Source organism: Camelus ferus, chromosome 16 (assembly GCF_009834535.1).
Source record: "Camelus ferus isolate YT-003-E chromosome 16, BCGSAC_Cfer_1.0, whole genome shotgun sequence".
NCBI classification, from domain to species: Eukaryota; Metazoa; Chordata; class Mammalia; order Artiodactyla; family Camelidae; genus Camelus; species Camelus ferus.
Window position 1 is genome coordinate 50,686,021 of NC_045711.1, and position 16,551 is coordinate 50,702,571.

At 58.3% G+C, this 16,551-nt stretch overlaps 1 protein-coding gene across 17 annotated transcripts in view; it reads right to left on the bottom strand.

Annotated features, from left to right (window-relative positions):
* The window catches only part of CACNA1G (calcium voltage-gated channel subunit alpha1 G), a 62,471-nt gene that overhangs the window by 12,252 nt on the left and 33,668 nt on the right, over positions 1–16,551 (bottom strand). For 4 of the 17 annotated variants that reach the window (XR_004326524.1, XR_004326523.1, XM_032498044.1 and 1 more), the window contains exons 14-26: positions 16,454–16,522; positions 14,907–14,991; positions 14,630–14,823; positions 13,401–13,829; positions 12,442–12,542; positions 12,096–12,219; positions 10,222–10,290; positions 9,906–10,090; positions 8,966–9,092; positions 7,372–7,497; positions 6,704–6,793; positions 5,932–6,124; positions 4,046–4,099 (exon numbers count right to left, since the gene is read on the bottom strand). Coding sequence is in view for 14 of the 17 variants with exons in the window: in XM_032498044.1 (XP_032353935.1) it covers positions 4,046–4,099; positions 5,932–6,124; positions 6,704–6,793; positions 7,372–7,497; positions 8,966–9,092; positions 9,906–10,090; positions 10,222–10,290; positions 12,096–12,219; positions 12,442–12,542; positions 13,401–13,829; positions 14,630–14,823; positions 14,907–14,991; positions 16,454–16,522 (1,846 nt within the window). In the remaining 3 variants the exon portion in view is untranslated. Of the gene's footprint in view, positions 1–4,045; positions 4,100–5,910; positions 6,125–6,703; positions 6,794–7,371; positions 7,498–8,965; positions 9,093–9,905; positions 10,091–10,221; positions 10,291–12,095; positions 12,220–12,441; positions 12,543–13,400; positions 13,830–14,629; positions 14,824–14,906; positions 14,992–16,453; positions 16,523–16,551 lie in introns of all 17 variants that reach the window. The other 13 variants (XR_004326525.1, XM_032498051.1, XM_032498047.1 and 10 more) reach the window with 9 other exon arrangements.

Consider the following 16,551-nt stretch of genomic DNA (forward strand, 5'->3'; position numbering starts at 1 on the left):
ACAGCCCTTCCCCCTCAGGAAGTCTAGGGCGGAAGCCAGCCAGCCAGGGCTGCAGCCTCCGAGGCCTGTGCCAGGGGCAGCAGGAAGCTTTGGGCTCAGGCCAGCTTAGACATAACTGTCCTTTTCCCATGCAGAGGACTATTTAACAGAGAGGTAGACTGAGGCAAGGGGTGGCCTGGGGTGGGCCCCCACCAAAGGCCGAAGGAAGAAGAGTGCCCAAGAGCTGCATGTTCAGCCTCTCCAGATGCCACCCTCCAGCATCCGCCCTGAGGTGTGGATAACCAAGAGGCAGAAAGTCCCGAACGTTCTGGTGCACCACAGGGTGCCTTAGGCCAACGTTTTCTCCTCAGAGATAGGCCAGCCAACTGTGGCTTTGTTTGCTCAGGTGGCCCTCCCGGCCCCCAGAAGGATGGGCAAGGAGAGGCCGGGGACAGGGGACAACATGAGGCCCCGGGTCATCCACAAGGTGATGCGATCACGGAGGGTGGACCAGGCGAGCCAGCCTCTTCCTTCCTTCAGTACCCACAGGAACCAGAGGGCGCTAGTCGCCCAGCGTTGCCTTAGCAGCCAGAGCTCTGTCTCTGCATTAATCTCCATAAGTGCCGAGAGCACCAGATCCCATTATGCTAAAATACGAATGGAGAATTAACTAAAATGTTTGAATACAATTAGGTTAGAAAAAGCGGCTCCTTATTAGCCCCATTATTAGCTGAGACAATGCAGAGGAGAGATTGGGAGAGTCCCCCCTCCCCTTCACCCCAGTCTGACTGTGTAGGCAGCCCCAGGCCAAATGGAGCTGCTGCCTCCACCTCCGGGCCTCGCTCTGGAAGTCTGGGGGCACACGGACTGGAATTCAGCCAGGGACCCTCCTCCTAGTGGCCCAGAGGGAAGGTGGGAGCAGGACGACTGAGACAGGGCATCTGTGACCAGTCCCAGGACCTTGAGGTCTGTACAAATGCCTCTCCACGCCCAGCCCCAACCCCAGACCAACAGGTGCCAAGGCTGCCAGAAACCCCCCATCAGAGCACAGGTCCAAAGAGTACCAGGGCCAGTCCGATGAGCATCTCCTCAGTCAACACTTCCATTTCACAGAGCGCGCGGCCCAGCAAAAAGTGAGCTGTCCGCAAGCTGTGAGGCAGTGGCCCAGCCAGGACCTAAACTCCCAGCCCGAGTCCCTCACCAGCTGCCAGGTGGGTTTAGACACAAAGCCCTGGGGCTTTGGCCCAGGGCTGCCCTCAGAGAGTTTGCCCAAAGGCTCCCAATGTTGGGCTCTGGATGATGCCACCCCTTTGTTGCTCCCGGACCTCAGTTCTATGGGCAAGTACCTGGGCTCAGAGAAGAAATCAAGACCCCCTGGGAGGAGCCTTGGGTGGGTCTGTTGCTCTGAGAGCTCCAGCCATAGGCCAGGAGAGCCCTTGACTGGGGGTCACTGGCATGTAGGCAGCCCTGGCCCCATCTCCCTGCCTCCCACTAGTATGAGCAACCTTAGATGGAGAAAATACCAGAGTCAGACAGTGGGAAGAAGGGCACCCCCAGGACTACCCAGCCCCGAGTCAGGAGCGGGAGTAGGCGGGAGGCGCAGGAGGCTGTGTGTGACAGCCACAGGCACAGTGAGTTAGCAGGGGTCACCAGGAGCCCAAGGCACAGCCAGGGCAGAGGGTTTGCAAAGGAGAGTGACAGGAGTGGTAGGCGGAAGGTGGGGGTCACTCCCAGGGACACAGACCACCACGGCAGAGGCCACACCTTCAGCTGCTGTGGCCAGGCCTGATCACTGGGTCCCAGTGGAAGGAGAGAGGGTGAATGCAGGTAGGTGCCACAAGTGGCTGAGGGGAGTGGAGCTGGTGCTGGAGGCCGAGTGATCACTGGGGGCTGATCTGCTCGCCCCAAGAGTCTGGTCAGGCCCATTTCCCTGATAAGCAAAGAATCTTCCCTCCTGCCTTTCCCTGGGGTCTGGCTGTTGTGCTGTTGCTAGGGGCAGCACAGGGTGGGAGTGGTACGAGCAGGGAGGTGCGTTGCCGGGGTTTGATTCCAGCAGCCCTAGTCTCAGGGTGTGACTGCATCCCCATCACACTGCTGGTGAGACCAAGACCCCACCACCACCATCCCCTGTGAGCTGAGTGAAGTGCAGATGGACTAACACCCTGGACCACTCCAAGAGAATTCCCAAGGTGGGGCTCAGGAATCTGTTTTAATATGCTCTCCAGGTGATTCTTATGCACGCTGAAGTTTGAAAAGCTCTAGCATAGACCACACAGAACAGAAGGTTTGGGAAAGAGAGATATGGTGTGATATGAGCCCTCGTCTGGGGTCTCTGTGTCTTCATTAGCAGCTGGAAAGGTAAAACTCGACTGCAACCAGCGTACATACCTGCATGTGCCTACAGGAGCATGGCAGAACATCCCCAGATGAGGATTGTGAGTGTGCGAGCAGTATGAGAGTAACAAGAGTGTTCAGCATTAAGTGGGTGTGTCAGGAGATGGTCTTGAGGACTACGAGAATCTGCATGTGTTGATTCTTGGGAGAGAAGCCTCTGTGGACCAGCCCTGTGCCAAGGTGGTTATCGTCGTGTGTGTACGCATGGACTCTTCAGCCTACAGACCAGAGGCACTCATAAGGGAAAATCTGAAGGCCACTGTCCCACACCCTCCCTCATTTCCTAACACATCAGGAACAGCCTGACTCGGAGACATGGGACCCAGGCAATCCGGACACAAAGCAGCTGGAATCCTGAGCCCCCGGATGGTCTCACTATAGCTCAGCACCACGGGGACAGGAGACATCCATCCACCTTGGGCCTCAGGGATGACCTCCCAAATGGCAGCTCAGGGGGTCCCCTTTGATCAAGCAGCCCAACACCTGCAGGGCAGTGTCTGCTGGAGTCTGGCTCCTGGGGGAATGTGGACATAGCGGAGAAAGGTACAGCCCGTGGTTCCCAGCCTGAAGTCCCAAGCCCTTAGCAGTCCGAGAAGGCAGCCACATGGGGGTCTTTACGTTCTTTTCAAAATTTCTAAAAGCTTAAAAGAAATCATACAGATGCCTGTGCTAAGACCCCACAGACTAATTTAATGGCAAAACGGTCCTTCTTTGCTGTCATTCACGGTGAAATCTTCTGCAGCTCAGAAGCTCGATGAGCAATTAGGCGTGCCTTTGATTAGTAAAAATGGTGAAATAAAGCCATTATTGAAGTGCTCTCAACTTCAAAGTCTTTTAAAATGTGGGGTCTATTGGGGGAGTTGATAAGGGGGGCCCTTGGGGATAAACAGGTTGGGAACCATCGGTTGGAGGCATCAGAGGCTGTAAGGAGGCCCCACAACCCTGTCACAGATTCTCAAAACCTCTGAACTTCTGTCTGGGGGCCATTTGGGGAGAGCAGGAGCCAGAGGACCAGAGCAGGGCAGGCAGGACCAGGAGGGCCTCCCCGGGGACACAGCTCTCAAAGAGAAAGACCTAACTCACTCCCAAACCTTTGGCTTTTGTGGGAGAAGCTTGTGGCTAACTCAGGCCTTTGATTCCCAATTCCTGCTGTTTGTAGCGATGACGTGGCCACCGCGATTACTTGACTATTAATGAGTCTGTTCAATTATTCATTGTTACATTTTTAAAACAAATTCTTTCCCTCTCTGTTCCTCTCATCCTGCTTGCTTGGATCAAAGTCTCCTGTTCAGACGAAAGGAGACAGGAGAGATTTGCAGCTCTAATAATCGAACGGTGTGACCCTGGGAGGAGAAGCAGGAGCGGGAAGAGGCCACAGGGGGCTGGCAGCTCGGGCCTTGGCAGCCTTGCCAGACAAGAAGAGTCCACCAACAGAAGTTGGACGGAGGGGCGTGCTGAGGCCCTCACCTCCCGTCTGGCTGGCACAGGCCTATGGGATGCCATGGAGCCCAGCGCCCCAGGGACCCTTGCCCCCTCACCCTAGAGGATAGAATCACTGAGCCATGGAGAAGGAGCAAGAGGATGGCCCCGCACACCTGAGGCGGGCCTGGGGGTAGGCAGGGCCTGACCGCCCTGGGCCACACCCTGGAACCCACAACCCCAGACGCAGTACCTGGCGCCGCGCTGGCTGAGCTGCCGGAAGCAATTACATCGTCCAGCATTAGATCTAAAAGAACGAAACACGACATTGGTCACTGGCCAGACTAGCTGGGCTGGGCAGGGCCCCTCAGCAGCTCGCTCCCCCTGGGCTCCGACCTCACTCTGCCTGTGAATAGAGTCCACTGAGCAAGAGTGGCTGGCCCTGAGCGCCAGCCCCAAACTCAGTGACACAGGGCACTGGAGGAAGCTGAGCAATTCAACAGCTCATCAGGGTCACAGGGGCAGGGAGTCGGAGGCACAGGGAGGGGCAGAAAGCCTGTCCTCAGAACAAATGTCCATGCCTACCCGCGCTGCGGCCTCAGCAGCACCTGAGATGGCTGCAGACCCCAGAAGGGGAGCCAGCTGGTCAGGCAGGGCCACACATGCCTCCTGCCAACAGTTCCATCTGCAGATGTTCTGCTGAGAAGGCAGGCTGCAAGGAGGGGCGGACGGAGCAGGGGTGGGAGCATGGCTGCTGGGGGCAGTGCGCCTGCTCAGCCCAGCTGTCACGGGGAGCCAAGATGGGCCCCCTGCCCCAGAGCTGCTGCACAGGGGCCAGCGTTCCTCCCCGTTCCCCTGGAGCGCCCGCCCCGCCTCTCACAGGGAGCATGGGCTCGGTCCCGCCCTCACCGCCCCCACACTCTCCCACAGCCCTCCCCTCGCTCCAGGTGCCCTCACAGGTAGCAGGAGATGGAGCCAGGGGCCGAGGGGGGCACCGCAGCCCCCGACCCACTTGGTAGTACTCACATTTCAACAAACCAAATGGAAAACTCAGAGCACTGCGCACATCTTACCGGCGTAAAGAAGATGGTTTGTGAAAGGGTGGAGAGAGGAGGGGAAACCCGCAGACCAAACAGAGACAGACACATGAAGGCTCAGAGAAACCCACACATTAAGACACTTAGAGAGACGTGGGCAGTGACTGAGAGGGAGTCACACAGATTGTCGAGTACCAGACAGACAGGCAGGAGCCCTGAAGACGGGGAGGGAAGCCAAGTGCAGACACACCTGGAGAAACAACAGTACCCCCACACCTATCATCCCCTCGTGTCCTCCCTGGAATCTGCGTGTCCTTTGCTTAGTCTCTGCCCGCCCATGGTTTAAGAGCGTGAGGAGGATTGGGTGGGGGCCTCAACGGCCAATGCCAAGAGATGTTGGAGATCACCCGCGAGAGGCTGAAGGGTCTAAGGCCAGAGCATTGTGAACCTAGAGTTTCTGTGACCTCAGACCTTCCCTGAGCTGGGGGAAGTTTTTTGGTTGTTGTTGTTTTGTTTGTTTTTTTTTACAGCTTGGGAAAAGAATGACAGTTGGGAAGCCAGGGAGTTTTGCTGGAGATGAGGAGGAAAGGGGGTTCTGGGGTTCGCTCATGCCACAGTCCATCTGTAGGTTCTGCGGAGGCCTTGCCCTGCAGCTACAGACACTAGGCAGCCTCAAGTTGAAGATGCTTGCTCACCAACCGTGGGGTGGGCAAGGCTGGCACCTGGGTCAAGCCCGGGGTCGCTGGACACCCGCACAGGGCAATGTATCAGGATTTCCATCCCGTGAAGCTCCTTTCAGAGTCGAGCTGGGAGGGGCTGTGCATCAGCTCCCACCTGGCACCACCTGGAGAGCATGATGCTGAGACCGGGAGCCCCGTGGGGTGGGGGTAGCTCCCCCTCCCGCTCAGGGCTGAGCTGGTCTGCTTCATGCAGGCTCTAAAGGCTGACATGCTCCGGAGGGGAAGGAGGTGAGGAGGGGGTGGGAGCGTCTTCTCCTGGCCCCCAGCCCCGGCTCCTGGCCCCCTGCAGTCGCAAGGCCAAGGTCAGGCACGACTCAGAGAGATGTGGAAAGACTACCGACCAGCCATCTGCTTCTCCTTACTCCTTCTCTTTTTCTCCAATCTCCGTAGCCGCTTCTCCTCCCGCCGCCGGGCCTCCTCCTCCTCCTGGTGCTGCCGACACTTGTGGAAGTTCTCCACCACCACGCCCACGAACATGTTCAGGACAAAGAAGGCCACAATGAGCAGGAAGGAGATGAAGTACAGCAGCATCCAAGGGTTGTGGTTCATGACGGGCTGGTGGGGAGCGGGGAGGACAGGCGGCGACATCAGCCTGAGGGGAACTGCCTCGGGTGCTGCCCCCCAGCCTGGCTTCCTTAAGACAGGGCCTGCGCACCCAGTTAGCTACACAGACCCAGCAGGCGATGCAAATGAATGATGTAGGTCTGGTGTTGGGCAGCAGGGAGGGGTGGGGACTATGGCAAAGTACAGGCTGTGCCCCTCTATTTAAAACAGGCCGCTGCTGCTTGTTGCAGCTGACTCCTGCCCATATGGAATGCAGGTCCAGGGTTCCCAGGTCTTTGGACATCTCTTGAGTAGGCCCAACTCTGGATTTTCATGTGATATGTGCCAATTTTTAATTGCTTACCACTAGTTAAAAAAAAATTTAAGTATGTCACAAGCCAGTAAGACATGCCCAGATTTGCTCTCAGGCCACCAGTTACAGCTTCTGCCGTAAGAGGGATACCTCTCTGAGGGCATTTTGCTAACCTGCCTCACTGTCTTTCTGTCCAGTGCCTGCACTTGCCACACCTGGAGTTGGCCCATGGTGAGTGACCTGAGCCCAAAGATGGATCCGGCCCACCTCAGCCCTACCTGCTGGTCCACACCAACAGCATCCAGTCCATCATACATGATGTCCACCCAGCCGTCCTTAGAAGCCAGCACAAACAGGGACATTAGGGCCTGGGGAGAAGGGGAGGAGAGGACCATTTGAAACTTAGAGTGGCCAAACCACCCACCACCTCCCCCAAAAGCACTTCCTGGCAGTGGCTCAAGGGACCCTAGCCTTTCAGAGGTCAGCTGGAGTCACACTCCAGGCCCCAGGAAAGCCCTCTGTCCCAAGACTTCATGGCTGGTATGAAGTCAGAGGAGCCCTGGGAAATGATCAGGCCCTCTGGCCTCAGCCAGGTAGAGCAGGGGACCCTAGAGCCCTGGAAAGCCAGAAGCCAAAACCAGGGTTGGGTGGGGAAACAAACCAGCAAAACCGAGTGAGCTATTTCACTTCTTACATTTCTGTTTCTGTGAACATGGAATAAGAAAAAGACTCGTCATGACAGTATGCCTGCACCTTGTACCATGCTAAGCAAATATATACCCCAACTCACTGCATCCTTACTACTCCCCTCCAAGGAGATACCATAGGACCCATTCATTAGCTGATGGAACAGAGGCAAGCCAGTTGCCCTGCACGCATCATTAAGCATGGACCTATGTCCTCTCCTGCCACCACTCCCACCTCCACCTTGGAGCCTGGGGCTCACCTGGCCAAGGTTGTCAAAGTTGTACTTGTGCCGGACCCACCGGTAGCTGGCCTCAGCACAGTCAGACTTGTTAGTGATGTTCCTGGTGTCCTCACCCTGGCACACGAAGAACTTCCCTTTGAAGAGCTGAACACACACACCCGGAGACAGAGAGACAAGAGTTGTGGGCACAGGAAGCCCAGACCAGCCCTGGGGCCCAAGAGCTCAGGGCAGGCCCTGGATAAGGGTAGGATATTCACCAAGTCAGAGAAACACTGACAGGAACCTCCCCTGTGGGCACCACTTCCCCTGGGCTCCGTGGAGCAGACACCCTAGAGAGGAAGGAGAGGTCCCTGGGGAGGGGAGTGGGGAGGGGGTGGAAGGAGGGGGAACACTCGTTCATTTTCTACAAAGGGCGAGGCCAGTTGTTCTCCGAGTGGGGTCCCTGGGCCAGCAGCACCAGCATCACCTGGGAACAAGCTGGAAACAGAGATTCTCAGGGCGCCCCCTGACCCACTGAATCGGACACTCTCGGGGAGGGGCCAAGGGATCCGGTTTAATGGTGGGGACGGGTAAGGTATTACAGACCCCACTTAACAGATGAGGAGAAGTGAGACTCAGAGAGGTAAATTCACCATGAAGGTCGCATAACCAGTAGGTGGTAGAAAAGGGGCTTGAACTCAGGTCTTTCTGACTGGAAAACTCACCCTCATTCTGGAACAGACCAGGCTATGACTATGGGAGGGGGATTTGAGGGACAAGAGGACCAGGGGGCCTAAGTAGGCCAGAAAGTAGGGGAAGGGGCACAGGGTTTGCAGAGAAGCACCACACAGCCTTGGCAAATGTGCCCTAGCCTGGTCTCTGGAGCTAGAGAATTCCAGGAAACCCAAGAACAGCCCCCTCTCCGGGGCTGAGCGGACACTCCAGGAAGCCAAAGGAAGGGGCAGGAATGCAGGTAGCCATCCAGGAGCTCCCTGCTGGACTACCAGCCAGCCCTCCGTGCTGCAGCAGAAACATCTGGAGCCTGGGGGTGACGCTCTGGAAGACCAGGATGGAGGGGCTCCCCTGGCTCCCAGAGGCGCCTGCTGAATCCTGCAGGCAACTCCCTCTCTTTTTCCTCCAAAGCCAATTTCCCTCCCTGAGCCAGAGGCCAAGTTTCCCCAGCAGCCCCCACTTCCTGCCTCGTCTGGGGTCTGCACCGCCTGCCTGCCAGCTCGCTGCTAACCTGGCCCAGCTGTCTGGCCCTGGATCCCCAGGCCTGGCCGTCAGCCCACCCAGCTCCAGCAGGGAAGGAAGGGAGGGGATCCCTGAGCAGACTGCGGGCCAGGGCCAGCGTCTGCGCTTGAAGCACAGCGAGTGAGGAGGCAGAGCAGCTGCCTGCAAGGGCACCGAACAGAAGCCCCTCCAGCTCTTTCCCCTCTGGGGCCTCTTCCAAGTTCCCAGTTTTCTGCAAAATGCCCAGGAGGCAAAAGAGCTCATGCTTTGAGGGAAGTGTCCCTATTTATTCCTTTCTGGGGTAAAGGTGGCGGTAGCAGTTCGAGCCACAGCATCCAAGAGCCAAGAGGAATGCCACTCCCAGGCTTATACTGACAGCTGGCCCCAGACCCCCACAAACCTGCACCCCCAGGATGCCAAAAATGATGAAGAAGGCACAACAGATGACCACGATGTTGCCAATGGGCTTCAGCGAGGACATCAGCGTTTCCACCACCAGCTTCAGCCCCTGTGCCCGGCTGATTACCCTGGGGAGGGAGTGACGGTGGGTAAGAGGGGTTCCCCAGCATGGACACTCCCTTGCCCCTGGCCCTGCTGGCCACCCCCTCCCATCTTGGCTCACTGGTCCCCATCTTGGGCTCTAGTAGAGGGAAGAGGTTGGCTTTCTGGGTGCACTGGGCAAACATCCCCACCAACCCCCGCACCTCCACCTCCACTTCCAGGATGTCAAGGTATTACTAATGGGGTTGGGGTGGTGACTCAACCCAGGGATGCAGTGTTGTGGGGATGGGGAGATAAACTTGTGCGGAGCATGTCGGGGGCCGGCAAGGAGAGAAGGTGTGAGGAGGTGGATTGTCACAGGCAGGGAAACCCCACCAGTCAGTCAGTATCAGCCCCTTTCAGGTCGCCATCCATGGAAAGTTGACTCTGGGGTGGCTTATAATCTCTGCCTTATTGGGGAGACTTTCTTGAGAGGGCAGATCTCTCACTAGAAGTGTTACCTGGTGGGTGGTCCCTCGCGGGGGCGGGGTGAGGATGAGGGAGAAAGCTGGAAACAGTTTGCCACTTCACAGAAAGCACAGAGGGTCACCCCTGAGGGTGCCACCCAAGGGAGAGCTGCAGCTGAAGGATATGTGGGCCCTCCCTGCTATGGCCCCTTGTATTGTGCCTGCAGGAGTATGTCACGTCGAGGGGAGGGGACACTGGGGGGGGGGTTGCCCATGGAGGGTGCCTACTGGGGCCGTAGTTAAACCAAGTGACAAGTGATGTCCGGAGTGGGGGACAGGCAGGAAGCAGGGGCAGGTAGGGTGCTGGCTGTGGGGGGTGCCTGGCCAGGGCACCTGAGCGGGCGCAAGGTCCGCAGCAGTCGCAGCACCCTCAGCATGCCCAGGATCTTGGTGCCGCTGTCGGAGACCATGGACACCAGGATGTCGATGACGGAGATGAGCACCAGCAGCCCGTCCAGCACGTTCCAGCTGCTGCGCAGGTAGGCCTGCTCCCCGAAGCACCAGCCTAGTGCCACCACCTGAGGATGCCCGCTGCGTCATCATCTCTGCTGCCTCCCTGCAGTCCCCAGCCCTGCCCTCCGTTTGTCGCCGATCCTCTCCAACCCCGCCAGGAGCCAGATGGCTCCAACCCAACGCCGACCCCCATCACCTTCACTGTCATCTCAGCCAGGAAGACGGCGGTGAAGATGTAATTGGAGAGGGTCAGGAAGATGCGTTCCTGTAAGAGAGAGTAGACAGCTGTTGCCCACCCGGACCCCTTCCTTGGGCCAGGTCTGCTCTGCACACAGAAGCCAGGAACTGCCTCCAACATCTGACTCAGAAATGCAGTCCCTACTCTCCCCACAATGTAGGCAGTCTCCCCACTCCCCACACCCTCACACACACACACACACACACACACACACACACACACACACACACACACGGAGCCAGCGTGAGGCCCCCTGACTGACCTGCAGCTCTGCGGACAGTCTCACTCCTGCCTCTGAACAGAACTGCCCCTCCACCTCCCAGAGAGGCCTGGAGGGGAAAGTGATCCCCACTGCAGTGCTGTCATCTGAGCCCCATAAGTCAGGCCCTATTCACTGATTCCTTTCTTAAAACTGGAGCAGGATTTAGCTTGATCTCTGATGCCCCCATCCTACTCTCTTCTCTGTTCCACGTACTTGCTTTCCTGCTGTGTGCCCCAGAAATGGAGCCGCGGGGCAAGCTGGGGGCCTGAGTGCAGGCTGTGCACCCTCAGGCACCGTATTTAAGCCAGGCATAGGGTGAGACAGGGTAGGAAAGAAGGCGACTGATCCCTTGATATCTTGGGCTGATTCCATGGCTGGGTGGCCAAGAAAGGGGTGCAGTGAGCTGGAGAGGCAGCAGGCAAAGCGTGAGTGTCAGAGGGAGTGAGAGGCAGAGAAAGGGGAGGGGGAGAAGCACGCACTGGACAGAGCTAGAGATGCCCTGAGGGGCTGAGGGGAAGATGGGGAGAGACGTGGCAACACTGAGTTATGGGCAGGGCCTTGGGCAGGAGGCAGACAAGGGGGCCAGTGTGACCAGCCACCCCTGTTCCACACACACAGGCCCCGGGTGCTGTGTCCGCTCACCTATTCCCAGGCTGGCCCCTCCGCTCCTCAGGCTCCCTCCACCCCACCCCTGCAACCGGCCTGGCTGGAGTCCACCCTAATGGAAAACAGAAGCCCCAGCAATGCTGAAATCTGAACAGTGGTGTGGGAGGCAGAGAGGAGGGGAGAGGGCCCCTTCAAACAAGTGATACAAGATGCCATGAGGGGCAACAGAAGCAGCCTTCTAGAGCCCTAACGTGGGGAATGAGGGGCTGTGATGCCAGGCTGCGGAGAGATGGCTCCAGGACCAGCTGGGCCCATCCTGAAGAAGTCAGGCCTGTGGGAGTGTGTCCAGATACTCAGGCTTGTGGCCTCTCCTTTCCCTCTGAGGAAGACTGACAGGTTCACAGCCAAGGGTCAGTGACCACGCTCCCCCGAACGCCCCTGAAAACCTACTTGTTTGTGACTTGGCAGGACCAAGAGGAGCAAAGGGCAGCTTCCCTTCCCAACTCGGCATCCCTCACGGGCAGGCTGGGCAGGATGCCTCCCCGCCAGTGCGCAGGTCCTGGTGAGACCAAGCCCCTTTGCCACGCAGCCCAGCCAGGGCCAGCCTCACCGTTCACTGAGACACTCAGTGACTCACACGCAGGCCTCACAAGCCCCTGGCACACAAGAACAGGCCACCTGCAACCAGCCAGGTGTGACAGAGCCCACTTTCCCCAGACAAGGAGCAAGCTCCATCCTCCCAGCTGGACTGCTGTGTCACAGAAGGGAAACGGAGGCAGGGGAGGGACACAGGAGGCATCCTAGGGGGCCAGTTGCCGGAGCAGTTACCAGGGTCAGAGTCAGGGAGACCTAAGGGAGATTCCTGGCTCCCTGACTGTGTCTCCCTGGGCCTCCTTGCCCACCTGGCTTGCTCCATGGGTGCTAAACTCGCTAACCCGGGAGGGGCTGGGCACCGATGACTCACAGCGCTGTGCGGGTCGATCTTGGGGCGCTCCATGGCGATGGTGATGCAGTTGAGGAAGATGATGACGAGGACCACGTGGTCGAACATCTTGTGGGTGATGATTCTGTGACACAGGAGGCGGAACCTGCCCCAGGACAGAGGCAAAGGCTTAGAGGGAGGCAAGGTGCAGCCGCGAGGGGCGGCACTGCCCCAGGGCCGCTACCCTTCTTGGGCCCTTCCCGTCTGAGGCCCTGCTCTCACAAGCCCCCACATCAGGGGACACTTCTAGCATCCCGGGGATGGAGTCACAGGAGAATTCCCCATAAGAAGGAGAAGTTAGGGGGCAGGTCAGGGACCCCTTGCTGACCTTGACTGAGGAGGGAAGATGTAGGCAGACCAGGAGTCTCGCTCTCGGCAGCAGGCAGGGAGCCGGGCTCGGACCCAGGCTCTCATTCGCTCCCCTTTGCTCTGTAGAAGGACGGCCAGCGGTGTGAGCAGGGCCAGGCCTTCAGTGGCCCTCACTCCTTATCTGCCCTCTCTTCTCCGGCCTGGCCCTCTGCCCAGCTTCTCTTCCTGGATTCCTAAAACCACCTCCCCACCTCCCTCAAGCCCCCTCTCACCCCCTGAGCTCGCCTCACTTCCTCCATCTCCCCCCTCCACCCCTCCCCCAACCTCTTCTCTTTTCCTATCTCTGCCTCCAGCCCAGCCCCTTGGCTGCCCTTCCTCCTTCCCTCCCCGCTGGGCTTGGAAGCCACATCAATTATCAAACATTGTCCCCATCATGGCTGACTGTTCAAAGACACACCTGGGATGAGGAGACACTGGCCCCTCCTCACCTGCTAACCCTGAGGTCCTGGGTCCCTGCGCCCCATCCCCAGGGTTAAAGGTGGTGGTGAGGGGGCTGCGGAAGGGGTGAATGGGTAAAAACCAGTGTGAAGTCAAGGCTTTTGATGAGGTTGAGGTGAGGGGGGGACCGGGGAGGGCATCGGTTTGGAGAGATGAGTGATGGGTCTTTCTGAGTCACAGGGGGAGGGCCATGAAAGATTCATACACATTTGCCCGAAGCCATTCTTATCCACCAAGGACGCAGAGCCACACCCCAGACATGACGAGGCTCTGGGGCTTGGCAGGGTGGGCTGAGGGAGAAAGGGGCTGTTTGGACCTTGGCTTCAGGGATGAAACCCCTTGAGATCCCTTGGGGATGATGGTAACTCTCTGAAGGCCATAGAACCGGGGAGGGGATTGGCCGGCCCTGCACGAGATCAGGCACAGCTCCCCTCACTCAAGGTCAGGGGTGAGAGGTCACTGTGCCCACAGGGGTCTCACCAAGTTGCCCTCGTCATCGCCATCGTCCCCATCCAGCGGGGGGTCATCGGTCCGTAGGGCCCGGACCAGGCGTCCCGCGGCCGACTTGCCATTGCAGTCCTGGTGCTCAGAGGCTGAGCTGCGGCCACTGGCTGTGCGGTGCAGCCCGGGCACCTGCAGTGTGTCCGGCAGGTCAAAGGAGCTCTTAGCTTCCCGCTCCAGGGAGCCCCCATGGCGACGGTCACTGCCCGCTGGGCTGGCACGCTCCTCTTCTGAGCTCTCCTCATCCTGGCTCTCCCGGCCCTCGCCCGACAACAGGGACCTCCGCTCCCCACTAGGGCTCCTCCGCTTCAGGCTAGGGGCACGGCCCAGGCTGTTCCGGCTGGAGCGTCTGCTGGTCCAGCTGCTCGCTGCACTCCAGGGACTGTGTGGGGAGCTGCGGGCGCTCGGCTAGGGGGTGAACCAAGGGAGGAGTGGTCTCAGCCAGGACCTCCTGGCCCTGCACGCCCTCACATGCATCCCATCTCCTGTGAGCCTCTCTGGCATCACATCAGGTGTGGGCAGGAGCCCTGGACCTGGATGCCTGGATTCAGATCATGGCTCACTCCAACCAGCTGTGTGACCTTGGGCAAATTACTAAACCTCTCTGTGCCTCAGTTCCTCATCTGTAAAAGAGATATGATGTTAGTATCTATTCCTCGTTTAGCTGAGTGGTAGCAGGAAACAACGGTGAGAGCATGGGCCCTGACACCAACCTCCTAGATTAAAAGCCTGGTTCTGTCACCTGTACTCTGTGGATCTTCCCTCAGATCATTTTGGCAATCTGAGACTCAGGTCCCCATCGGTAAAATGAGGATAATACTGGTACCTACCAGAGAGCTGTTGTGAGGATTACATGCAGTTAGAATACTTATAAGCCATGTCTAGAACAGTGTCTGGCACAGAATTAGTAACTGGATGGGGTTTGCTATTATTATGTCAAGGTGTTAAGGAGGAAGGGGCCTCCCATTTACAGAGGAAGCTCAGGAATTCTTGCCCAAGGTCACTCAGGGAACAGAAGAAGCAAGATTAGAATCCTGCTCTTTGGCCCACAAGGCAGTGGCTACTGCAGCTGCCGCATTACCAGCCCCACTGACCCATCCTGGGCCTTGTCCAGCCCATGGCGCAGGGGCTGTTCCCCTGGGCCTGCCCATTCCACCTCTTTTTCCTCCTGACATCTGTACAGTCGGGCACCCACATGCACCCCCTACCGGTGACTTCATCTCGTGGGGCACCCCTGGCTCCGCCGACCCACTGCTGCTGGTGCGGCAGGAGGCGGGGCCCAGCACCTCGGCCAGGCCGGTGCTGGAGCTCTTGGGCAGCGACATGGGCGTGGCGGCCGTGTGGATGATGAGAGGTGGCAACAGGCTCCTCCGCAGCTCTGGGTGCTCTCCCAGGGACACCACTGGTGGGGAGAGAGGGAGACACCCTGAGTCCACTGGAGGCTGGCCAAGGGCCAAGGGCCACACTCCCAGGAGAGATACTTACGGGTCAAGTGCTTCTTCCTGTCCCTGTCGCCATCCAGGCTGGGCGAGAAGAAATCGGGCTCTGACTCGGACTTGGTGGCATCTCCCTAGGGTGGGAGAGCAGCGGGCCGTTTAGGAACCTGGCTGGGCAGGGGGTGGCGGGATGGACCGAGGTCTCCCTGTCTTCACACACACACACCACAGACAGGCCACAGGAACCAGCAACCACGGCACAAGGCATGCACTAGCTCAGACCAGATTACCCGGGCCTGGGGCCCAGGGCGCCCCAGGGCCTCTGACACCTCAGTGAAGGCCACAGCTACCCCCAGAACCCACAGCATGACCAGCCTGAATGGGACTGGCTCCAGGCATGGTTGAGGGGAGAGGGGACAGCCAGGAGGGCAGGTGGCATAGGCTGGAAGGAGCTGGGGACCTGAGTGAAACGGTCACTAGAGCCTCAATTCCAAAGGCCACCTGTGCCCTCTGCTTTCCCTCCATGGCTGCCCTCCCCTGAGCCTCAGACCTGATGACCCCAGAAGGAAATTGAAGGACCCCAGACAGAGCACCTCAGCCCAAGGATGACACTTCAGTACCTCTGTTTCTTCCCTCCATCTTCCCCAAGCCCCTAGCCTCTCCCCAGTCCCATTTTTGCCTCTCTCCCTGACTCTGGGACAGTTTTTTCTTCCTCCTTAGCAGGTCAGTAGGTTCCCCAGTAATTACACACTTCTCCTTAAGAAGTTATTAAGAAATACTTGATTGCTACTTTTGATAAGGACATAAATATTGCGTAATTGGCATCTCAGGGGATCATTTTCATTAACTCAGTTTACATCCCTAACGAGGCCTTTAATTATCAAGTGGGATCTCCAGGGGGCTGCTCGGGATGCACAGCACTGTGGGGTCCCATGGGAATCCTGGCTTTGCCCCAAATTCTGGTGCCAGTGCAGGAAGCAGGAGGGCACAGGCTCTGTGTAAGGGCCAGAGGAGGAGTGTGCCCCTCAATACCTGCTAGACCTCCTGGGTGGTCAAGGGGCCAGAAACTCGGAAGTGGATTTAGAATTCTGGTACGTTCTGGCAAAAGGCACCCCTGCCCCCTCAATCCTCCAAAGACTAGTTCTGAGCTGAGGCAGCTTGTGGGGTCTCCAACCGGGGCTCAAGGCAAGGAGGAGGGGAGAGAGATGGGGGAGCACAGTCGGCGGCCACAGATCCCAACTTCACTGAGGCCAGATGACTCGGACTCCTCGGGGACCACAGCATACACACGCACACGCGGTGTACCACACACGTGCACACAGAGGATTCTAAGTCCCTTCCTTCTTCAGCCCAACCACCAGTCTGGCGGGACGGATCGGTGCCCTTTGCGGGTGAACAGGGCGCAGACGAGGAAGCCCCGCCCCTCGATATCCTCAAGGGGGAAGGGACTTAAAATCAAAGCAAACGTCATGACACCAACGACCACCACGGCTACCACAGGCTGCACAGTAGCTGAGCGTGAACACGAGCACAGACACGGAGGCGGAGAGGGGCACGGGGCACAGGGGGCATGCCAACTCAGGATTGCATACCTACCCCCTGGGAGTCGACAGGCAGCTGAATACAGCTTAACTGTCCACTCGCATCTTCCCGTTTGCTGATTTCCTACAGGGAGAGGGGGAGGTAGGGGACGG